Source organism: Scyliorhinus torazame, chromosome 1 (genome assembly GCF_047496885.1).
Source record: "Scyliorhinus torazame isolate Kashiwa2021f chromosome 1, sScyTor2.1, whole genome shotgun sequence".
NCBI classification, from domain to species: domain Eukaryota; kingdom Metazoa; phylum Chordata; class Chondrichthyes; order Carcharhiniformes; family Scyliorhinidae; genus Scyliorhinus; species Scyliorhinus torazame.
In genome coordinates this window covers 331,186,515-331,211,633 of record NC_092707.1, presented here as the reverse complement: position 1 = coordinate 331,211,633, position 25,119 = coordinate 331,186,515, and the positions used below count along the sequence as shown (strand labels likewise).

Below are 25,119 nucleotides of genomic sequence, written 5' to 3'. Positions count from 1 at the left end.
ATCGGGCCAAGGCGGTGCTTCATAAAAAGAAGATAAAATTTGGAATGCTGCAACCGGCAAGACTGTGGGTCACATATCGAGGGAGGCACCACTACTTTGAGACGGCGGATGAAGCGTGGACTTTTATTGTGGAAGAAAAACTGGAATGAGCGGGTTATTAAAAAGAACGTTCGAACAAAGTGGTGGGGCGAATGTGGGGGGCAAAGAGGGGTTTTATGTACTAATCCTGCGATGTGGTAACTTTTCTCTCTCCCACAGGTGGTGATGGGGGGAGGAGGGGAGGTGGAGGAGATGGGGCGTTGGCCATTGGGGGCGGGGCCAAGGGAGAAGCGCGGGCTTGGTTCCCGCGCTATGATAATCATGGCGGGAATAGAGAAGCAGGAAGATGGGGGCGTCGCACGGTGCGAGCCGAGGTCACGGGGGGGAAGCCGAGGTCAGCCAGAGTTTGCTGACTTCTGGGAGCAACATGGGGGGAGTAATTACGCTAGCGGGGGATCTAGCGGGGGGGGGGGGGGGTGGGAGGGGGGAATTACTGGGTTGCTGCTGCTGGGGAGAGGGGGGAGCTGGTATGGGAGAGGATGGGCGGGGGGGCACCGCCTGGGGGAGATACAGCTGCGTGGGAACCGGGTGAGGAGCTGGAAAAAGGTGATGGCTAATCGACAAGGGGGGGGGGGGGGTAGGAAGCCCCCCAACTCGGCTGATCACGTGGAACGTGAGAGGGCTGAACGGGCCGATAAAGAGGGCACGGGTACTCGCACACCTTAAGAAACTTAAGGCAGATGTGGTTATGTTACAGGAAACGCACCTGAAACTGATAGACCAGGTTAGGCTACGCAAAGGATGGGTGGGGCAGGTGTTCCATTCGGGGCTAGATGCGAAAAACAGGGGGGTGGCTATATTAGTGGGGAAGCGGGTAATGTTCGAGGCAAAGACTATAGTGGCGGATAACGGGGGCAGATACGTGATGGTGAGTGGCAAACTACAGGGGGAAGACGGTGGTTTTGGTAAACGTATATGCCCCGAACTGGGATGATGCCAATTTTATGAGGCGGATGCTAGGACGCATTCCGGACCTGGAGATGGGAAAGCTAATAATGGGGGGAGATTTTAATACGGTGTTGGAACCAGGGCTGGATAGGTCGAAGTCCAGGACTGGAAGGAGGCCGGCAGCAGCCAAGGTACTTAAAGATTTTATGGAGCAGATGGGAGGTGTAGACCCGTGAAGATTTAGCAGACCTAGGAGTAAGGAGTTCTCGTTTTTCTCCTATGTCCATAAAGTCTACTCGCGAATAGACTTTTTTGTGCTGGGTAGGGCATTGATCCCGAAGGTGAAGGGAACGGAGTATACGGCTATAGCCATTTCGGATCACGCTCCACACTGAGTGGACTTGGAGATAGGGGAGGAAACAGGAGGGCGCCCACCCTGGAGAATGGACATGGGACTAATGGCAGATGAGGGGGTGTGTCTAAGGGTGAGGGGGTGCATTGAAAAGTACTTGGAACTCAATGATAATGGGGAGGTCCAGGTGGGAGTGGTCTGGGAGGCGTTGAAGGCGGTGGTTAGAGGGGAGCTGATATCAATAAGGGCACATAAAGGGAAGCAGGAGAGTAAGGAACGGGAGCGGTTGCTGCAAGAACTTTTGAGGGTGGACAGACAATATGCGGAAGCACCGGAGGAGGGACTGTACAGGGAAAGGCAAAGGCTACATGTAGAATTTGACTTGCTGACTACAGGCACTGCAGAGGCACAATGGAGGAAGGCACAGGGTGTACAGTACGAATATGGGGAGAAGGCGAGCAGGTTGCTGGCACACCAATTGAGGAAAAGGGGAGCAGCGAGGGAAATAGGGGGAGTGAGGGAAGAGGAAGGAGAGATGGAGCGGGGAGCGGAGAGAGTGAATGGAGTGTTCAAGACATTTTATAAAAAATTATATGAAGCTCAACCCCCGGATGGGAGGGAGAGAATGATGGGCTTCTTGGATCGGCTGGAATTTCCCAAGGTGGAAGAGCAGGAAAGGTGGGACTGGGAGCACAGATCGAGGTAGAAGAAGTGGTGAAAGGAATTAGGAGCATGCAGGCGGGAAAGGCCCCGGGACCGGATGGATTCCCAGTCGAATTCTATAGAAAATATGTGGACTTGCTCACCCCAGTACTGACGAGGACCTTTAATGAGGCAAAGGAAAGGGGACAACTGCCCCCGACTATGTCTGAAGCAACGATATCGCTTCTCTTAAAGAAGGAAAAGGACCCGCTACAATGCGGGTCCTATAGACCTATTTCCCTCCTAAATGTAGATGCCAAGGTCCTGGCCAAGGTAATGGCAATGAGAATAGAGGAATGTGTCCCAGGGGTGGTCCACGAGGACCAAACTGGGTTTGTGAAGGGGAGACAGCTGAACACGAATATACGGAGGTTGTTAGGGGTAATGATGATGGCCCCACCAGAGGGAGAAACGGAGATAGTAGTGGCGATGGATGCCGAGAAAGCATTTGATAGAGTGGAGTGGGATTATTTGTGGGAGGTGTTGAGGAGATTTGGTTTTGGAGAGGGGTATGTTAGATGGGTGCAGCTGTTGTATAGGGCCCCAGTGGCGAGCGTGGTCACGAATGGACGGGGATCTGCATATTTTCGGCTCCATAGAGGGACAAGGCAGGGATGCCCTCTGTCCCCATTATTGTTTGCACTGGCGATTGAGCCCCTGGCGATAGCGTTGAGGGGTTCCAAGAAGTGGAGGGGAGTACTTAGGGGAGGAGAAGAACACCGGGTATCTTTGTATGCAGACGATTTGCTACTATACGTGGCGGACCCGGTGGAGGGGATGACAGAAATAATGCGGATACTTGGGGAGTTTGGGGATTTTTCAGGGTATAAATTGAACATGGGGAAAAGTGAGTTGTTTGTGGTGCATCCAGGGGAGCAGAGTAGAGAAATAGAGGACCTACCGTTGAGGAAGGTAACAAGGGACTTTTGTTACCTGGGGATCCAGATAGCTAAGAATTGGGGCACATTGCATAGGTTAAATTTAGCGCGGTTGGTGGAACAAATGGAGGAGGATTTCAAGAGATGGGATATGGTATCCCTGTCACTGGCAGGGAGGGTGCAGGCGGTTAAGATGGTGGTCCTCCCGAGATTCCTCTTTGTGTTTCAGTGCCTCCCGGTGGTGATCACGAAGGCTTTTTTTAAAAGGATTGAAAAGAGCATCATGGGTTTTGTGTGGGCTGGGAAGACCCCGAGAGTGAGGAAGGGATTCTTACAGCGTAGCAGGGATAGGGGGGGCTGGCACTACCGAGCCTAAGTGAGTATTATTGGGCCGCTAATATTTCAATGGTGAGTAAGTGGATGGGAGAGGAGGAGGGAGCGGCATGGAAGAGATTAGAGAGGGCGTCCTGTAGGGGGACTAGCCTACAGGCTATGGTGACAGCCCCATTGCCGTTCTCACCGAGGAACTACACCACAAGCCCGGTGGTGGTGGCTACACTGAAGATTTGGGGACAGTGGAGACGGCATAGGGGAAAGACTGGAGCCTTGGGGGGTCCCCGATAAGAAACAACCATAGGTTTGCCCCGGGGGGAATGGATGGGGGATATGGAATGTGGCAAAGAGCAGGAATAACGCAACTGAAAGATCTGTTTGTGGATGGGAAGTTCGCGAGTCTGGGAGCACTGACCGAGAAATATGGGTTGCCCCAAGGGAACGCATTCAGGTATATGCAACTGAGGGCTTTTGCGAGGCAACAGGTGAGGGAATTCCCGCAGCTCCCGACACAAGAGGTGCAGGACAGAGTGATCTCAAAGACATGGGTGGGGGATGGTAAGGTGTCAGATATATATAGGGAAATGAGGGACGAAGGGGAGACTATGGTAGATGAACTAAAAGGGAAATGGGAAGAAGAGCTGGGGGAGGAGATCGAGGAGGGGCTGTGGGCAGATGCCCTAAGCAGGGTAAACTCGTCGTCCTCGTGTGCCAGGCTAAGCCTGATTCAGTTTAAGGTATTACACAGGGCGCATATGACTGGAGCACGGCTCAGTAACTTTTTTGGGGTGGAGGATAGGTGTGCGAGGTGCTCGAGAAGCCCAGCGAATCATACCCATATGTTTTGGTCATTCCCGGCACTACAGGGGTTTTGGATGGGGGTGACAAAGGTGCTTTCAAAAGTAGTAGGAGTCCGGGTCGAACCAAGCTGGGGGTTGGCTATATTTGGGGTTGCACAAGAGCCGGGAGTGCAGGAGGCGAGAGAGGCCGATGTTTTGGCCTTTGCGTCCCTAGTAGCCCGGCGCAGGATATTGCTAATGTGCAAAGAAGCCAAGCCCCCGGGGGTGGAGACCTGGATAAATGACATGGCGGGGTTTATAAAGCTAGAGCGGATTAAGTTCGTCCTAAGGGGGTCGGCTCAAGGGTTCACCAGGCGGTGGCAACCGTTCGTCGAATACCTCGCAGAAAGATAGACGGAATGGGAAAAAGAAGGCAGGAGCAGCAGCCCAGGATCCGGGGGGGGGGGGGGGGGGAGGAACCAGAAGGACTCTCAGGGTTGTTCATATATACTGTATAGTATGTATAGGTCGTTGCTACAGATAATTATATATTGGACTGTTAAATTATATTTTTGGAGAGTGTTACTTGTGACAAGGCAGTTGCCAATTAGGGCTAGTTTTCATTTTTGTTATTTATTATTTATTCATTTTTTGTTTATAAAATAGGTCATTGTTATTTGTGCTGTTATAATATTGTGTAAAGGATGCACAATGTACTGTGTTGGTTGACCAAAAATTTTCAATAAAATATTTAATAAAAAAAAAAACCCCTTTACTTCTCTCCTTTAACACCCCCCTTAAAACTACATCCGAGATATATCTTCCATTATCAACGGCACTTTTACAAAATATGCACCATGTTTCAGATTGTTTTCTCCTTTCCCAAAATTCCCCTTTACAAAAACGGAACATAAACAGCATATACCTTAAAGAAATCTTCAAGCTGTTTACTGTTGTACAAAGCGGGGATATTTGCAGAGAATTGCAGGAGATCTTCAGCACATTGTCTTCTTTCTTCAATCACAGTCTCATCAAAACGACCTGCAACCAAATATGTAGTTAACATTTTTTCCTAGTTATATTTCACTTGTAAATTATACGGACTACACACTCTCCTCCGGATAGAATCAAACATTCAAGAGAAAGGACAGACCCACCACCCAAAGAGTCAACGGGAACTGCATTCCTGCCAATACTGGCTGCTCTACTGCCATTTAAGGCAGAACATTAATTTGCAAAGTGTGAGACGCACCCTCATTTGGGGAGAGAATCCTATCTTAGAGAGCTGTTGGCCAGAGAGCTGTTGCCCAATCTAATAAGCAAGCAGTTCTGTAGTTCGCGCAGCACGAGGTTAGAGCGTTGGCCACTACTGGGCCTACAGGCAGTTCCCAAAGAAGAGCAGCTAATGGAGGCCGAACTTCAGATAGGTGCAGGGTATCAGCCTAGCAAGGGGATGGGGGGGGGCCAAGTTCGAGAGCCCAGGAAATGGGGGGAAAGAATTGAGAGAGTATGACCTTGAGGGAGTACATCCAACGGACACAAGAGCCCCCAAAAAGGAGGTCCCTGCACTCTATTGCCCAACACCAGCTCACCCAGTAAAAGTTATTAGACTCCCGACCTGGCAAGGGCCAGTCTCATGCTGTAAAATAGCAGCTGGAACCAGATGAGGCACTTTAAGTAGCCTTAAGTAGACCCAAATGCAGACCCTCCACCTCAACTAGCCCCCATAAAACAGGTGACAGGTTGGGGCAGGCAGGTAGGCAGTCGGTATGCACTACCGCAACCTCCTCCCTCAAAAACACACCTTCAAACCAGTCAATGGTGGACCATAAAATTCTGTCCAGTTTTTTTCCACATATCACAGACTTTACAAAGTACATCTGTAAATGTAAACTAGAGTGAGATGGTTGGACTGGATTTATTGCAGTCACAGACTTTGCTTTAGTCCAGTCAATATAAACATAAAATAGCATCAATTGATTTTAAGGAAATAGTACCTTTCCCATGAGACACAGAGGGCCATCATATTCTGAAGGACATGGCTGCTTCACTTGTCCAAATAATACATCAACCCCAGTATTAATTATATCATTGCAGTGGGCTGCAAGCTGTGACTAGTGTACAGCAAATCACAACAATCATATAGATTTTTTTAAAAATTCATAATCCCAATATAATGATACAAATCAAAACAGCTCACATTGAGTAATTTTCTTTATGCTGATTACAATTATTTATTTGTGACATAAAACTGATAACCAATTAAATTGCACATCTCATCAAAGCCTTGCAGAGGTGTTGCGTGAGTTTCTTTGAGAAGAGGTTATTGGGAAATCTCAGAAGTTAATATTTACAGTAATGCATAGAGGCATTTATCAATTATTGGGGCAAGCAAATTGAATATTGGTTTTACATATTATTTCTCCCAGAACAGAGGTCCCCCACCCACCCCCCCAGATGCCAACATGGAACATTCGATCCACAACCCAAAGATGTGCAGGGTAGGTGGATTGGCCACGCTAAATTGACCTTTTAATTGGGAAAAAAAAAGAATTGTGTACTTTAAATTTTTTTTAAATATTGGAACATCCCAACTGTTCCGAGGATAGGTACAATAGCTCCGGGACAGGCCTCACACTTTCAACTTAAAAACAAAACTATAAACTTAGTCAAAGAGTTCTAGAATTATTATTCAATTCTCCACAGCGATCAAGGTTTAAAGATAGGGCCAACAGAAGTATCCCAGGATCTGATGCAGAAGTCATTTAGAATATTAACAAAGATATTTGATGAAAATGAATGACATGCTTGTGAATAAACAGTAACAGCCTGCAACTTTTTAAAGTTTCTCAGTTATTCACATCGATTAGTTGCATTCATGGGTGCATAACACTATCACTGTGCATACTCAAGGTTGAGAAACAAAGAGTTTTGATCCCTTAAGGGATCGTGAGTTTAGTGAGGAAAGTGGAGTCAAGACAGTACATCAGTAATGGTTGTACTAAAGAGCAAAGCAGGGTGAGGGACCATATGGTCTGCTGTTTATGTTCTTATAGCCTCGGACTCAGAGGGTTATAGGTTCAAGTGAGCACATAGTCTGAAACCTCAGTGCAATACCGAGGGAGTGCTACACTGTTGGAGATATGGGGGTGGATTCTCTGAGCCGATCGCCGACACCAAAATCTCGTTTGGCGACGAGCCGGAGAATCCAAATTCCCAACAGAATCGGGACCGGCGGCGCTTTCGCGATGCTTCACCCCCTCCAAAGCAGCGTACTCGCCACGGATCCATGGCCTCAGGCAACCTCAGGCCGTTGCCAGAGGCCCCACCCCCCAGATGCTCTGCCCCCAACCGGCCAAATCCCCGACGGCGTGGGTTGCTCATGGTCTCACCCGTCGGGAACTCAGCATGGCAGCTGTGGACTCAGTCCAGCGCCGCCACAGTCAGGGGAGGGCCGACCCGTGGGTAGGGGGGACATTAGTCGAGGCTGGGGGAATGGTGGGGAGGTCTGGGGCACGCAAGCGGGCTGAAGGGGGGGGGGGGGGACTATTTTGCGGGCCGGGTCTGCGAGCGGCATCCGCCATGAAGCACGGTGTGACCGCTGCAGGCCGCCGCTGTGCGCACGCGCGGCCAGACCCGGCAATTATCCACGCCATAACGTCAGCTAGAGCCGGGTTCTCTACGCAGCTCGCCCCCAGCAAATGGGGAATAGGTGGCCGTTTTGCGCCAGTTTTCCACCGTTCCCACGCCGACATGGGGACAGCCTCCAAATCGGAGAATCCAGCACATGGCCTTTCAAAAATCAAGGCCCTGTCGGTTTATTCCCTTGGCACTATTTGGAGAACATTAAGTCAGTTCTTATCGGTCTCATGGACAATAATTATCCTTCAACGAGCGTCATTTAAAAAATGACTAACTGGTCATTATCTGTTTAAATTTAAAGTGCCCAATTCTTTTTTCCAATTAAGGGCAATTTAGCGTGGCCAATCCACCTACCCTGCACATCTCTGGGTTGTGGGAATGAGACCGACACAGACACGGGGAGAATGTTGTAAGCTCCACATGGACAGTGACCTGGGGCCAGGATCGAACCCGGGTCCTCGACGCCATGAGGCAGCAGTGTTAACCACTGCGCCACTGTGCCGCCCAAACTGGTCATTATCTTAGTGTTATTTGCTTGCTGTTGGAACATTGCTGTACTGAGCTGCTACATTTGCTGACCCAGCAGAGACCACAGGCAGAGTCCTCCCTGGTCCCATGGAGTTGAGATGGTGAGGAAAGTAGGACGGAAGGCATGGGTAAACAGGAAAACAAGTTCCTGGCTCTGGCCAATATTGCCGGAGGTTGGGTAGAGGGGCAAAGGGATAGCCGCCCAGTATCAACAGTTAGCCAATCTGCACATATATTTACATGCCCAATTGTAGGCAAATTGAGGGCCCCAATGTGATTTTCCCAGTGGCAAATAGGGCATCGCTGGAGGCAGCTTTCAAACAGATGGCCGAGAGGCTTTTTACACCTTCCTGTCCACTCACAGAGCCTGCATGTTCAGCAGGACATAGCTGCAGGTCATCCTGCGGGGGGGTCCCTCTGAACTGTCATGACCTGGGCAACTGTGACCCACAGGTAATTTTTACAAAATTGCAAGTCATCAAGGTGGAGGTGCCCACGTGGTCCACCACCTACAGAGTCAGCACCCAACTCTTGTCAATAGGACTGCCATCTGTCCAAGGCTGCAGGCCTTCTGATTGGGCCCGCAGCCCAGGAACTTGTCTACTGTCCTCAACTGGATTGGGGTTGCCATTTCCTGGAAGATCATGCTATTGGCTGCGTTGCCAGAAAGCGAGGTTGGGACCTGGAAATGGTTCCAACCTGCTATTTGAAACAGCAGAGATTCCTCTCGACCCTTCAGAAGTAACCCGTTGATTCTGAAGTTGCTCAGGGCATTTGGAGGATAGGAAAGGCTCCAGGTAAATATAAGTTCTTATCTAACAAAGACCCCTTATTCTATATAATGAAACCTGGGAGGGGGAGGCATTCATTCCCCTCATCCACACCAAACTGTTTTGTCTGTTCTAGTTTTGCATATAGTCGTATCCTTAGGGATCACACAACTGCTTGCTGCATGGGTCAGTATATAAACTAGTCATTGCCATCCCTTGCTCTATATCTAAACATCTATCTACTGAATCTGTTTGACCTTCAACATACTTTATCTTTCCCCTCTTTTTGAGTCTGCTGCCTTTGGCTTCTTTATTCCTTTCTCCCCCACCACCTAGCTACCGACCGAGGGGAGTATCAATATCATGTCAATTCAGATGAAGTCTCTTCCTTTTGTTCCACTTCTTCCTGTTTTAGAATGTTCACGAATGACCAAAGGACGTGGAGTCTTCCTTTCTACGCCATCTTTCCAGCGGGGTGTCAGCCTCGTTCAGTGGTACCACTGTCGCCTGAGTGAAGGGTGTGCATTCAAGCATCACTTCAGAGGCCTGAAGACAAATTTGAGGCTGACATTTTAGTGCAGCATTGGCAGAGTTCGGTGTTGTCAAAGGTGCTATACTGAATAAGATATTAAATCTCCTGTCTGTTCTCTCAGCTGGTTGTACACATGGATGTACCAATGGCACCATGTGAAGAGGATGTGAAGAAGAGCAGTGAAGTTCTCCCTGACGTCCCTGCCAATACTTATCCCTAAATCAACATCGCCAAAACAGATTTAATCCTTACATTATGCTGGTTGTGGGAGCTTGTTGTTCATATACTGGTTGCTGCATTCCCTATAATACAGTTAATACATTACAATTAGAAAAGGTTCACTAGGTTGTTCCTGGGATGAGGGGTTTGTTTCATGATGAGAGGTTGAACAGATTGGGCCTATACCCGTTGGGAATTTAGAAGAATTGGGGTGATCGCACTGAAACGTACCAGCTTCTCAGGGGCTCAACAGCGTGGATGTTGAGAGGATGCTTTCTCGCGTGGGGAAATCAAGAACTAGGGAGGAGAAGTCTTAAAATAAGAGGTCTCCCATTTTAGACAAAGTTGAAGAGGAAGTTATTTTCTCAGAGGGTTGTTAGTCTGAGGGTGACCAGCTCTGGGGAGGAAGAAATAGGGACCCTTCATCGAAGATGGTGGGGGATTATAGAAATCATAGAATTTACAGTGCAGAAGGAGGCCATTCGGCCCATCGAGTCTACACCGGCTCTTGGAAAGAGCACCCTACCCAAGGTCAACACCTCCATCCTATCCCCATAACCCAGTAACCCCACCCAACACTAAGGGCAATTTTGGACACCAAGGGCAACTTATCATGGCCAATCCACCTAACCTGTACATCTTTGGACTGTGGGAGGAAACCGGAGCACCTGGAGGAAACCCACGCATACACGGGGAGGATGTGCAGACTCCGCACAGACAGTGACCCAAGCCGGAATCGAACCTGGGACCCTGGAGCTGTGAAGCAATTATGCTGAAGAGAGACCGGTGGAGCATTTGGTCTTCCCAAGAATAACAAGCCATTTAACTATTTTTACATGTTGCCATATCTAATTTATTTCGCTCACATATTCAGTACATGGCAACAGGACTAACACTATCATTGTAGTCTCGCAATATAATCTAGGGCCTAATTCAACAAATTCTCTCAAAAGACTACATCTCTCTCATGAAGTCTCTTTCCCAACCAAGTGGATCCTTCCAAAACTACAACTACTTGTTGATATCCCTCCCTTTTTGAGAAACTTACTGAAGTTTCATTCCACCCTTTACGCTAGCTTTTGAGAAGCTATTAGAGAGCCCTGATCATAGAAGTAAATAGTCCAAGTTATAGAATCTCTCACAACTACAATTCCCCTATTTCATTTTCTGTCTCTAATTCTCCCTCATGGATAACCCCTTGCTTCATGATCCAAGAAGTTCATTTCACCGTATATCCATCCTTGTACTCATCATAAGACCATAAGACATAGGAGCAGAATTAGGCCACTCGGCCCATCGAGTCTGCTCTGCCATTCAATCATGGCTGATATTTTTCTCATTCCCACTCTCCTGCCCTGATCCCCTTATTAATCAAGAACCTATCTATATGTCTTAAAGACACTCAGTGATCTGGCCTCCACAGCCTTCTGCGGCAAAGAGTTCCACAGATTCACCACCCTCTGGCTGAAGGAATTCCTCCTCATCTCAGTTTTAAAGGAGATGGTGTCTTTAGTCTGAGATGGTGTCAGGTCTTGCGCGGATCAGCTGGCGGGGGTATTCGCAGACATCTTCAACCTCTCTTTACAACAATCGGAGGTCCCTATCTACTTCAAAAAGACGACCATCATCCCTGTACAAAAAAAAAAGCCAAGCAGCGTGCCTTAATGACTATCGTCCAGTGGCTCTGACATCCATCATCAGGAAGTGCTTTGAAAGGTTAGTCATGGCACGAATCAACTCCAGCCTCCCGGATTGCCTTGATCCACTACAGTTCGCCTACTGCTGCAACAGGTCCACAGCAGACCCATCTCCATGGCCCTGCACTCCACCCTGGAACACCGAGATAACAAAGACACCTATGTCAGACTCCTATTTATCGACTACAGCTCAGCCTTCAACACCATCATTCCTACAAAACTCATCTCCAAACTCCGTGGCCTTGGCCTCGGCTCCTCCCTCTGCGACTGGATCCTGAACTTTCTAACCCACAGGCCACAATCAGTAAAGATCGGCAACAACACCTCCTCCACGATCATTCTCAGCACTGGTGCCCCACAAGGCTGTGTCCTCAGCCCCCTACTATACTCCTTGTACACCTATGACTGTGTGGTCAAATTCCCCTCCAACTCGATTTTCAAATCTGCTGATGACACCACCGTAGTGGGTCGGATTTCAAACAGTGACGAGACAGAGTATAGGAATGAGATAGAGAATCTGGTGAACTGGTGCGACGACAATAATCTCTCCCTCAATGTCAACAAAGCAAAGGAGATTGTCATCGACTTCAGGAAGGATAGTGGAGAACATGCCCCTGTCTACATTAATGGGAACGAAGTAGAAAGGGTCGAGAGCTTCAAGTTTTTAGGTGTACAGATCAGCAACAGCCTGTCCTGGTCCCCCCATGCCGACACTAGTTAAGAAAGCCCACCAATGACTCTACTTGCTCAGAAGACTAAGGAAATTTGGCATGTCAGCTACGACACTGACCAACTTCTACAGATGCACCATAGAAAGCATTCTTTCTGGTTGTATCACAGCTTGGTGTGGAGCCTGCTCTGCCCAAGACCGCAGGAAACTACAAAAGGTCGTGAATGTAGCCGAGTCCATCATGCAAACCAGCCTCCCATCCATCGACTCTATCTATAATTCCCGCTGCCTCAGAAAGGCAGCCAGCATAATTAAAGGACCCCACGCCCCCCAGACATACTCTCTTCCACCTTCTTCCGTCAAGAAAAAGATACCAAAGTTTGAGGTCACGTACCAACCGACTCACGAACAGCTTCTTCCCTACTGCCATCAGACTTTTGAATGGATCTACCTCGTGTTAAGTTGATCTTTTCTCTAAACCTTGCTATAACTGTAACATTATATTCTGCAGTCTCTCCTTCCTTCCCTTTGTACGGTATCCATTGTTTATACAGCATGCAAGAAACAATACTTTTCACTGTATACTAATACATGTGACAATAATAAATCAAATCAAATCAAAGTCCTCTGCTTCTAGTTTTCCTACGTGGAAACATCCTCTCCACGTCCACTCTATCCAGGCCTTGCAATATCCTACAAGTTTCAATAAGATCCCTCCTCATCCTTCTAAACTTCAACGAGTGCAGACCCAGAGTCCTCAACCGTTCCTCATACGACAAGCTTTTCATTCCAGGGATCACTTTTGTGAACTTCCTCGAGGGTTACCTGTTGGAACAATTCCAAACCGACCAGGGTTTTCGGAAAGGATCCTTCCGTTTCTTCCTCCGCCTCCAGCATCACTCATTTCTTCTCTTCCTCTGTTTCACTATTTTTATTGATGAGTTGAACATCTTCTGGAATGGATCTTCCCGAAATCTTTCCTCCTCACATGTTTCAAGCATAGCTCAAAAGTCTTTGCTCAAAACAGCACAGCTTTCTGATACCTCATGTGCGAACATTCATTCTGGAAATTCTGCTGATTCTGGATATTCTAAATCTTACTTGTCACACGAATCATCCTGGTTGTGACACTACTAGACCAATTGTATCTTTCCCCCTCTGGGTTTAAACTGAAATTAATTACTTCTCACATATCTACCTGGTCTACCACCTGGACCCCTGTGTTTAACGCCTGTTCTCTCAAGAAAAGCTCTAACTGTTCCTATCAGCAACAGGATTTTCCTTCCCAAAATGATTTATAAACTATGGCCAATTATAATCTTGTAATAAAGATTCGGATACAAAACAGCTGATTGCTGTTAATTCAGATTCCAAAAGGCAATCCTGGCAATTTTAGGGAAAGTCAACTCAAATGAAATGACAACTGTAAATCAATAAACAAAATGGTTTGTTCAGGCAAGCTCCAGAATCAAATTACTGATTTCAACAATGACACAGCTCCTTTAATCTGATGCGGGATTACATTTGGTTTACAAATGCGCCTGTTTAAAAAAAAGTTTTGAATTAGTCATAACTAATTCTGTGTCATTCACAATATTGCCCTCAAATGTTCTCAGTCAGTGTACCACATTTTAAACAGTGCGATACCCAGATCTGAAGCGAAAATTTTGGGTGCAGTCGAACGCCCTCATCGCGCTCGAATCGGTGACCGGCGAGGCTGTTAAATCCCGCGAGAGGCCTCGCGCAAGATTTATAACGCTTGGAACGCCTCACGAGATGTCATGATCTGCAGGATGCAGATTTACATATTTAAATGAGCAGTTGAATACGTCTCCACCAGAGTATCCCAAGGCGTGGGGTCAAACGCCCATGTCCCCCAAAAAGTCCCATTTAATAGCTGGGTCGTTCTCTGTGCTGTAGGCTCCAAGAAACACTATATTTGCGCCCAAAACGAGAATATTTTTTTCGTTCAATCACGCCTGGATCACTGTCCATGTGGAGTTTGCACATTCACCCTGTGACTGGGTAGGTCTCACCCCCCCCCCCCAACCCAAAGATCTGTGAGGTAGGTGGATTGGCCACGCTAAATTGCCCCTTAATTGGAAAAAAAAAAATTTAAATAATAATTTTTAAATTGCACCCATAAAATATGGGGTGGAATTCACTGGCCATGCCCGCCCGGCGACCGCAAATCCCACCCGAGGTCAATGGATCTTTACATGATTCGCGTTCCACCCATGTCGATCTTGCAGCGGGCAGGACGGAAGAATCCAGCCCATGGTCACAACAGCACTCATTACATGTTGACGTTCGGTGCAGTTTGCATCCCAAGGCACATCACGTATTGACCTTGATAAAAACAAATACTGAAGTTGTGACATATATGACGTACAAGTCTCAAAGGACCCGCAAGGGGGAGGGGCAGCACTGGTGGGACTGCCGTTAAAACAAGCCCAACACAAATTCCGCTACCTGGGGATCCAAATCCCGTGTGACTGGACGGGGATCCACAAATGGAATCTGAAAACAAAATCCGGTGGAGGGCTAGCCCTTCCAAACCTACAATTCTACCACTGGGCAGTGACAACGGAAAGAGTGATGGGATGGATAAAGGAGCCAATTATATTTTTTCACGTGCACAGCATATATGTCAAAACCCCAAAGCCCTCCATCCTCCCCGCTACAACAGACCACATTCATCAGTAACCAGCCTCAAGTTTTCACCCCACAATTGTATGTTTTACTTACCTTATAATTGGGTGAAGGGATCAAGGAGGCGAAAAGGGCTGTATTGCAATGATGAGTGGGAATTTTGCATCAATTACCGATGAATTTCAAAATGGCAACCACTACACCCACACCGGTGGTTCACTTTTATACTCTGCGTACAAGTTGACCCCGGATGAGGAATTTTGTGGCTTCAACGGTCGACTTGTAGACCGACAGGTTCACAGGTTAATGGATTCATCCCAGTAATGGTTTTTCATCTATTTCAGTTAAGCTCATCAATATCACATCACGTTAGTCAGTTTTTACAAACCCAAAATGTATCCATTTTTTAAATTAGTGTTCTGTAGCAGGTGATGGAATACATTAATGCAATTTTAACATGGGTTTTACGGCAACAGTACATTGGATTTAGTACAGAACAGAAGATGAACAGTGACAAATTAATTTTTTCATTAAAATATAAAACTTACAACTCTATTAATGATTATGTTTCTGGAATTGGAAGTCACCATTGATTCATTAAAAAGACAAAACCAGCGATCGCTCTCAGATCAGCAAAGAACTGGAGGAGGATCCAAAGAGGCATGGAGCACAGAGTCTCGCTCTACGCGGATGACCTGCTCCTCTATATCCCGGACTCACAAAGCAGCATGGAAGGAATCATCATGCTCCTGAAGGAGTTTGGTGCATTCTCGGGCTACAAACTCAACATGAGCAAAAGTGAGATTTTCCCGGTGAACCCGCAAGGGGGAGGGGCAGCACTGGTGGGGCTGCCGTTAAAACAAGCCCGACACAAATTCCACTACCTGGGGATCCAAATCGCTCATGACTGGACGGGGATCCACAAATGGAGCCTGACCAGTCTGACAGAGGAAGTCAAAAAGGACCTGCAGAGGTGGGACACACTCCCACTCTCCCTGGCAGGGAGAGTACAGACGATCAAAATTAACATACTGACCAGATTCCTCTTCCTACTAAGATCCATCCTCATCTATATCTCCAAGGCTTTTTTTAAACTCACTGGGCAAATTAATCATGACGTTTGTATGGGGGAGAAAGAATGCTAGGATCATAAAGAAGGTCCTACAGAAAACAAAATCCAGGGGAGGGCGAGCCCTCCCAAACCTACAATTCTACCACTGGGCAGCGACGGCAGAAAGAGTGATGGGATGGATAAAGGAGCCAGAGGCCGAGTGGGTGCATGCGGAGGAGGCCTCCTGCAAGGGGACCTCTCTCCAGGCCCTCGTCACGGCGGAACTTCCATCCCCTCCTAAGAAACACTCCAGCAGCCCAGTGGTGATAGCCACCCTCCAGACATGGAACCAACTAGGGCAGAAATTCAGACTGACCGAAATGTCCGACAAAGCCCCCATCTGCAATAACCACAGATTCACACCAGCACTCACCGACACCACCTTCAAAAGGTGGAGACAGGGCAGGGGTATATTGACAGTCAGGGACCTATACACTGACGGTAGGGTCACAACACTGGAAGAACTGACGCAGAGATTCCCAACTAGCCAAAGACAACAAACTCAGATACCTGCAGCTTAAAAACTTCCTATGGAAGGAGACAAGGACATACGCGCGACCACCACGAAAGACACTATTAGAAAAGTTACTGGAGCAGCCATCCTAGGCAGAGGGAACTGTAGTGACATGTACGAACGACTGCTAGAGAGGGCCGACACCGAACTGGGCACGACAAGAAGGAAATAGGAGGAACACTTGGGGTTCGAAATAGGGTGGGGATTCTGGAGCGAAGTACTGCACAGGGTCAACTCTACCTCCACATGCTCGAGGCTCAACCTAACGCAGCTAAAAGTGGTACATAGAGCCCACTTGACCAGAACCCAAATGAGCAGGTTCTTCCCGGAGGTGGAGGATAGATGTGAAAGGTGCCAAGCAGGTCCGACCAACCAAGCCCACATGTTCAGGTCCTGCCCCAGACCTGCTGGGTACTGGACAGCCTTCTTCAAGGTAATGTCCCAAAGTGGTGGGGATGAGGGTGGAGCCATCCCCAAAAGTGGCGGTCTTCGGGGTATCAGATCAGCCAGATCGATTCCTGGGGAGGGGGGCGGACGCCCTTGCCTATGCCTCCCTGATCGCCCGCCATGAAATCCTGCTTGGTTGACGATCAGCAGCACCACCCAAAGCTGCAGACTGGCTGTCCGACCTATCAGAATTTCTCCAAATGGAGAAAATCAAATTCACCACCCGTGGGTCGGAAGAGGGCTTCCACAAAACATGGGAGACATTCGCCCGACTGTTCCGAGACCCGGAACAAATAAATAGCCAGTAGCCAGGGAGAAATAGCCAAGACAAGATAGAAAGAGGAAAGCAAGCGAGGACCGGGGGGGGGGGGGGGGGGGGGGGGGGGTGAGGTAGCAAAACCCAGCAAGAAAAATTGGGGAGCAGCCGTGAAAAATGGGGGGGGGGGGCGGGGGAGAGAGATAGGGAGGATTGTATGCTGAGCCAGACGGCGACAAACTGTAAATAGAGAAACCCAAGAAGAAACCTTTGGGACTGTACAATAAATGAAAACGAACGGCAATGTATATAATTTTGAAAATGCCAAGAAAAAGATTAAAAAGAAGAAAAAAAGACAAAACCATGAACCACCTCACTAAAATAGGCTGCAGCACCTGTAAAACCTCAAATGAAATATTCTAAAATTTGATGTATTCTAGGAAGCAGATTAATGATAACACAGGTATTCCAATCACTGACTCAGGTATACCAAATACTGGGTCAAAGTGGAAAGACTGAAAATTGAAATTGAAAAAATTGAATGCAACACTGCAGCCTTTCAAGTACAGTTGTCTCAGCGTACTGACAGAATTTATAACAAACCACGGAAACTAGCAAGAGAAGGTAATACTACACTCCTGTATGCTTCACCCAATCGGTGTCTATGTATTTACATTGTGTACCTTGCGTTGCCCGATTATGTTTTGTTTTTTTTATTTTATTTTATTTTCATGTACTAAATGATCTGTTTGAGATGCTCGCAGAACAATCCTTTTCACTGTAACTCAGTACACATGGCAAAAGAGAAATACAACCAATGGTCATCTGTCCCTCAAGTGAAAAAAATTAAACGAGCAGATTAGAGGAGAAAATATTGCGCCAAAACTTTCGTACACTTCTTCAAATTGGTATGTGGAACCATTTTTACCTCATGACACTTCACGTCGGTTTCGGAAAATAGATTTAAATCAAAAATTCGAAACAGCTAGCAGCTTTTTAAAAATCTTTATCTAAATTAGGAGGACGGAGAGGAAAGGAAGTAAGTTACAACGTGCCCTTGGGCAGTACAACTTTTTACACAATCCTTTATACAAAGCTGATTTTCTTTTTAATGGCTACATTTAAAAGGTGCCTTGGAATGCTAATAACGGCCTCATGCACTCTGTTGATGTATTTTTGAACACTCATTGATCTGACTTGAATTACATTTTGAAATCAAGCAAGTTGGTATTGATTTTTGTATCTTAAACGTCAGCGGTCGTTACAAGGATCATAGCGCAGGGACAAATGAAACACTAAGATCACCTTGAGTAAGGCTGCGTATACTATTTTGTTACTGATCCAAACATTGATCACAATCTCCACAATTCAGGCTACTCAGCAAGAGACAGGAGATTTTGAGCAGGCTGGAGGCAAAGGAGTGGAAGAGACGAATGCAAACAACAGAAGCAATTGAAACAAAGGAATACAGAAAATAGAGACAAGTTGGAGGTAAAGGAAATGTTATAAGTAGTCATTAAAAACAAACTTAATATCACTCATGTTTGTCCACTAAATTAAGACAGCTCTGCCGTGAAGCAATTAAAGATTTATTTTAAAGCAAAAGAAATCTAGTAATATAAAATTATTGTTCAGCTTCCTTCACAGACAATCTAATTATTTTTTTAATTAATTCACAGGATGTGGGCATCAATAGCATAGCAGGCAGTTTATCGCCCATCCTTCTCAGTGATCACGACAATCAAAGATTATTTCATGGTCACCATTACTGAGAGTAGCTTTATATTCCAGATTTATTAACCAACTCATAATTACAGTGAAGCCATGTTTGACTTTGCATTTCACATTTATTGGGTGTCAGCAACAAATTAACCAATTTGTGCGAGCTGAAACAAACGCAAGTATAAACGGCCATCATCGGGGACATGTTGGCTATCTTTGGCCAGTGGCTGGTCTTAAATGAGTAAGACATTAGCCACCAGTAATCACAGTACCAAACAGAGGCAAGTGCCAGCAAAGAAACAACAGCAAACTCTCAAACAACGCCAAGCTGTCAGTCATGAACAAGCTACCTCCCACTTAATCATGTTACGTCTGTACAGGAGCGTGGTCAAGTTTTGGGAGTGCTAAATTTTACATGAAATGCAAAATGCCAGTCTGTCACATGTTAGTAGCAATATAAAGATGCCTTGTTACAGATGGTGAATGGGACCTCACTTTCATCCTGAAGATAAGCTGTATAAAAATGAAAGAAAACAATCACAGGACAGACCCAGAGTTAGAATTAGAGCCAAGACAGGAACAAGGAGATAAAAGCCTAAATACCACAGGATTAAAAACCAGGACTATCAAGACTCAAGTAGAAATAAGCCAACAGACACAAAAATAAAAAGCAACAGTGCTATAGAACATTTATCCTTTTACAAATGTTATTTCTCCCCTTCCTCTTGTGAACATATGGATTCCTTGCTGAAACGTGGTTCCACAATTGCCAGGTATCCTGACTCTGACAGTCTTCACGTGCAAGTTCCACGTACATAATCAGCCAATCACCCAGCCACAGGAGACAGCCAAGCCTAATTCTGTCAACACACAAGTACATTTTACCACTGACTGGATGAGCAGACAGGAGCGGGAATACGGACTACAGCGTCATCAGTTGAACTGGACATGCTGGGACAACTATACTCCTCTTACTACTAGGGTCAAGACGGAGATCAGCTAATTCAGGACAGACTGGGTAGGGAATCTGGAATCTTCACATAGCTCAGCTACTCAATCAGCTGAACCATCAGAAGCCTATAATATATGGCATTTTCAAGTTCCTAGCTCCAATCATTGTACCAATATATATATACATTCACTGACAGCTTCATTTTTATTATCTGCATAAACACAGAAGGGGATAATAGGAAATCATCTATGGTCACACAAAGAAAAGTACAGCACAGGAACTGGCCCTTCAGCCCTCCAAGCCTGCGCCAACCATGCTGCCCATCTAAACTAAAATCTTCTACACTTCCGGGGTCTGTATCCCTCTATTCCCATCCTAGTCATGTATTTATCAAGATGCCCTGAAATGTCACTATCGTCCCTGCTTCCACCACCTCCTCCGGCAGCGAGTTCCAGGCACCCACTACCCTGTGTAAAAAAACTTGCCTCGTACATCTCCTCTAAACCTTGCCCCTCGCACCTTAAACCTATGCCCCCTAGTAATAGATCCCCTCTACCCTGGGAAAAAGTCTCTGACCATCCACCCTGTCTATGCCCCTCACACAACACAGAACATTGGAAAACTCAGCAGTGAGATCTAGCATGGCTTGGCAGTTTCTCTTTCCCCAATATCCACTGAGTATTTCTTCCTCTCATGTAAATTGCAGGCCCTCAGGACATTGCCCTTCTTTTTGTCCAGGCTAGCTCCATTTCACTTTGTTACAATGTGGAAGGGCACCAAGAAGCTATAAAAATGATCTTGAATTCTTTCATTGGAGGGAGAGTACTCTGGTGTGGCCTACTCGACTTCTAGTCGGTCCACGAGACTGAACTACTGAAGGCTGCAGTCACAGCCAAAGCCTTTATTGTAAGTCTTCCCTCCGAGTTTCAAGGCACTTCTGCCCCTTGAAGATGCCCCTCATCTCTTCTGAAACTTCTTTACTCACAATAGCAGACTCCCTCTTCCTGCCTTGCAGATGCAATGAGCCTCAACCTCTGAAAATGGGTCAGAGCTGGGGAAAGGGATGGAGGGCCATCCAAAAGGTCCTGCCCTCCCAGAACTTCCCCCTGAAAAGAGGAATTGTACCTCTGTCCGTGAATGAATATATATTGGTACAATGATTGGAGTTAGGAATTTGAAAATGCCATATATTATAGGCTTCTGATGGTTCAGCTGATTGAGTAGCTGAGCTATGTAAACATGGAAGATTCCAGATTCCCTACCCAGTCTGACCAGAATTAGCTGATCTCCTTCTTGACCCAAGTAGCAAGAGGCGTATAGCTGTCCCAGTATGTCCAGTTCAACTGATGACACTGTAGTCCGTATTCCCGCTCCTGGCTGCTCATCCAGTCAATGGTGGAATTCACCCAAGGCAGACCAGGTGTGGATGGCAGATTTCCTTCCCTAATGGAAATTAGTGAACCAAATGGGTTTCCACGACAATCAAAGATTATTTCATGGTCACCATTACGGAGAGTAGATTTATATTCCAGATTTATTGACCAACTCAAATTTCACCAGCTGGAGTGGTGGGATTTGATTCCATGTTCCCAGAACATTAGCCTGGGTCTCTGGATTAGCTCAACAACTTTATCACTATGCCACCGTCGTCTCAATTTCTCCAATTCATGAAAACATTTGAAGACCGTCTAATAAATTATATCCCGCCTCTTTTTTCTTGAGCAAAGTGCCTGGATAAATAACATTTCTCAAAATTCTGCCCTCTTAGCCTTAAGAAACAATCCCAAAGCCCTTCTCTGGGCTGCTTCCAATAATTTTATATTCTTCCTGAAATATGAAGGCCATGACTAAACACTACTCGAAATGGGCTCTCACTGAGGCTAGATAAAACGTTTTACAATGTCAACAAACACTGTTTTCTGCTCGTAGGACTTTTCTTGAATAACCATTTTAAGAATTCTTCCAACTGAAGTGAAATAGAACAATGATTGTTACAGTAGGACTTGCTTCCCTTCTGCTTGTGCAGTTTGGGACAGACAGCTACTTATTCAATCTGCAAAGGTTGAAGGTTTTCACAAAGGTCACAGAGCAGCTATTAAGTCAATGCTTGCTTGCCAATGCCTGCGATCTCACAGCACACACACACACACCAGAGGACAGAATTGCTTGTTGATTACTTTTCACAAGCTTCAGAACACATTAGCCTTACATTAAGTCTGAAAATGACAAAGATTTTGTGCCAACCAGGCCTGGATCACAAACTTCAGTCATTGGGTGGAATTTTCCCAATTTGAGATTAATTGCCATGGCGGGGGCAGGAATGTGGAGTGCTTCCTGCTGCAGCAGCCGACGGGAAAATTAGCAAATTTTCTGGCCCCTACTTCATTAATTATGCACCTGGGTGTTTCATGCTGTATTCAGTGGTGGGCAACCTGGATGGCACATAGTCTGCCATAATGTCTGGGTACAACATTGAAAATACATCACTGACCCGCTGTTGAAGAAAGAAGGTGGGCCTCCAGACAATTAGAATAGATCTCCAGGAGCACGCTCTGGAAGATGGTCCCCTGAGAATGAAGATGGATCTCTAGGAACATTGAGTCTAGAAGATGGATCCCCTCCGGGTCACCTGATCTGGAAAGTCCACCTGCAGTCGCCCCCACCCCCTCACTGTGATGTTCCAGGGTTGCAGGCGGCCTCCGTCCTTAGGACATCCCAAACTCAGATGCAAAGATATTCTGAAAACCAATCTCAAAACCTGTAAGCTGGACCCCGATACATAGCAAAACAACAACCCGGGAGAGACCTAAATGGAGGAGAGGTCTCTATCAAGTAGTCTCAATATGAGGAGAGAGAAGTCAGGTTCCTACAGGACAAGGGAGTACACCCACAACGCCAGTGCCTTTACCCACTCCTCCAACATTGTATTATTTGCAATCAGATCTGCAAATTAAGATTTGGTTTAAAGTCACATATGAACAACACCAACTTAGACAGTGAACAATTCAGTCTCCTCGCTGAACATTCATGAAGCAACTTGAGAATCGATCATCTCGCTGACCTTCTTAAATGAATTACTATTAATTAAATTAAACATTTAAATGAATAGCAAAAATCTGGGATAATTTATTTGAGTGTAGTGCTGGCTCACTAAAGCCGATGTGTTGCATTTGCCAATTAACATGTTAACATCTTTGTACAAATGCTTTTGTCTAGGTGTGACATTTACAGCCAATGAGGTTCCAGAGTCTTTTCCACCTCATCACGTGCCAGAGATCAAACACTTTCAGTGCCAATATGGCAAATCTATTTTCTACTTTGCTTTAAATAGAAAGAACATATTTCATTGCCTCAGAGCATCCAAAGGGCTTCAAAGCCAAATAAAATGCTTTTGAGGTTTAGTCACTGGTATAATGTGGGAAACACAGAGAATGGCCCCTCGAACCAGTCATGCAATAATGGACTAAATGAGTTTGAAGCAAAAATGGCCCCAACAGTGATGCTAGTGAGGGATAAATGCTGACCAAGACACAGGGAACATCCCTGCACTTCTTCAAATAATGTAATGGAATCTTGCATATTCACCGGAGAGAAAAGATGGGGATGTAGGATTCTCCGTCCCGCCGCACTGTTTTCTGGTGCGGTGCGCCCCCTCCTCCAGCGGGATCCTCTGTTCCGGCAGACAGCCAATGGGGTTTCCCATTGTGGGCACCCCCACGCCATCGGGAAATCCGCGGACGTTAATACACCACAGGCAAAACAGAGGGTTCCACCGACGGAGAATCCAGCTCGGGGTCTGAATGTCCCATCTGAAAGACAGCACTCGACTGAACTAAAATGTCAGCACAGATTATGTACTCGGGTCTCTCGAATGAAACTTGAACCCATGAGCTTTAGATATAAAAAGGTGAGAAAACGCAAGGGAGTTTCATCAAACTAGTTTGAAAATTACTTAAATTATCAATCTGAATAGCAAGAAATTAATACATAGCCCATTATTCTCTCATACCTTTCAAAAGGTTCTTCCCACTTTGAAGCTTAAATTGAAGTAAATGCTACTGGTAATATGATTCTCACCTATAAATGGAACGTCAAATAATTGTAAATATATATAATGTGTAATTCAACACCTTTTCTAATCCTATAAATAATTCTACACAGGTTTGCATTACTGGTTCAGCAGTTTATCAAAGTAAGATTTTCAACGATTTGGAAAGTCAACAGAAATCTCAAAATAATGGGGGGGGCGATTCTCCAATATTGAGCCCAAGTGTTCGCACCGTCGTGAACGCCGTCATGACTGCGCGGGCCGGGCACGATGGATTCTGGCTCCCACAGGGAGCCAGCACGGCACTGGAGCGGTTCACGGCGCTCCAGCCTCCTTACGCAGCGCCAAATGGGGGCCGCGCCAACTGCGCTTGCGCGGGGGACTTCTAACGCGCACCGGCCCCAGCCCAACATGGGGTCGGTGTTCAGGGGCCGGCTGCGCCAGAAAGTAAGCCTGAGGGGTAGGAGGTGGGGGAAGAGGCCGGCCTGCCGATCGGTGGGCCCCGATCGCGGGCCAGACCACATCGGAGGCCCCCCCCCCCCCCCCCCCCCCGGTGCAGGGGCCCTGCTGCCACCCCCCCCCCCCCCCCCCCACCCACAGGCCGCACCCCGACTGTTCCCACAGAGTTCCCGCCGGCACCGACCAGGGGTGAACAACGCCGGCGGGACTCTGTCGTATCGGCGCGGCCGGAGAATCGGCGCCCCGCCGATTCCAGCAGCCCGTGGCCGCGCCAAACGCGCCGGGCAAATGGCGCTGATTCTCCACACCTCGGAGAATCGTGCGCCGGCGTTGGGGCGTCGTGGCGCGGTTGCGCCGATTCTCCGGCCCGGCGCGGGGCTCGGAGAATCGCCCCCAACGTCTCTGAAATTTGGACAAAGATGGTTTCTCGCAAAAAGAGCCAAATTGAACCCATTGCCTCATGTGGCAACTCTCAGAATCTTTACAAATTTTCGACAATAAAGAATGGGGCCATTAGATTCCTTGAGAGCAAACTAATAGCTTGCATGATTTGGACAAGCAAAGAAGCACAAATCTGAAGAAATTGAAGCCACCTTTAGCTGCAAGCTCAAGTCACTGGAATACAGCTAGTCTCTTTTTTTTTTAAATTCAATTAGGAGTTTTTAGCCAGTGGATTCAAAAACATTTTTTTTTTTTTAAAATATAAAGCAGGTTTTCATGACAAACTCTGACCTCACCTCCACCCGTCTTGTTCCCTTCACAGGCCCGACATCCAGTACTGGATGAAGAGAAATGATCTCCAAACAAATATTGGGAAGATAGAACCCACCGTCTTTGATTCCTGTTCCAGAGCTCCCTTGACGCTAACT

General features: G+C 46.8%; 1 protein-coding gene across 1 annotated transcript in view; it reads right to left on the bottom strand.

The window, feature by feature from the left end:
* rps6kc1 (ribosomal protein S6 kinase polypeptide 1) overlaps positions 1 to 25,119 on the bottom strand; it is a 225,286-nt gene that overhangs the window by 183,088 nt on the left and 17,079 nt on the right. Inside the window, exon 4 of the mRNA XM_072508923.1 lies at positions 4,957 to 5,072. Coding sequence (XP_072365024.1) covers positions 4,957 to 5,072 — 116 coding nt within the window. The remainder of the gene's footprint in view (positions 1 to 4,956; positions 5,073 to 25,119) is intronic.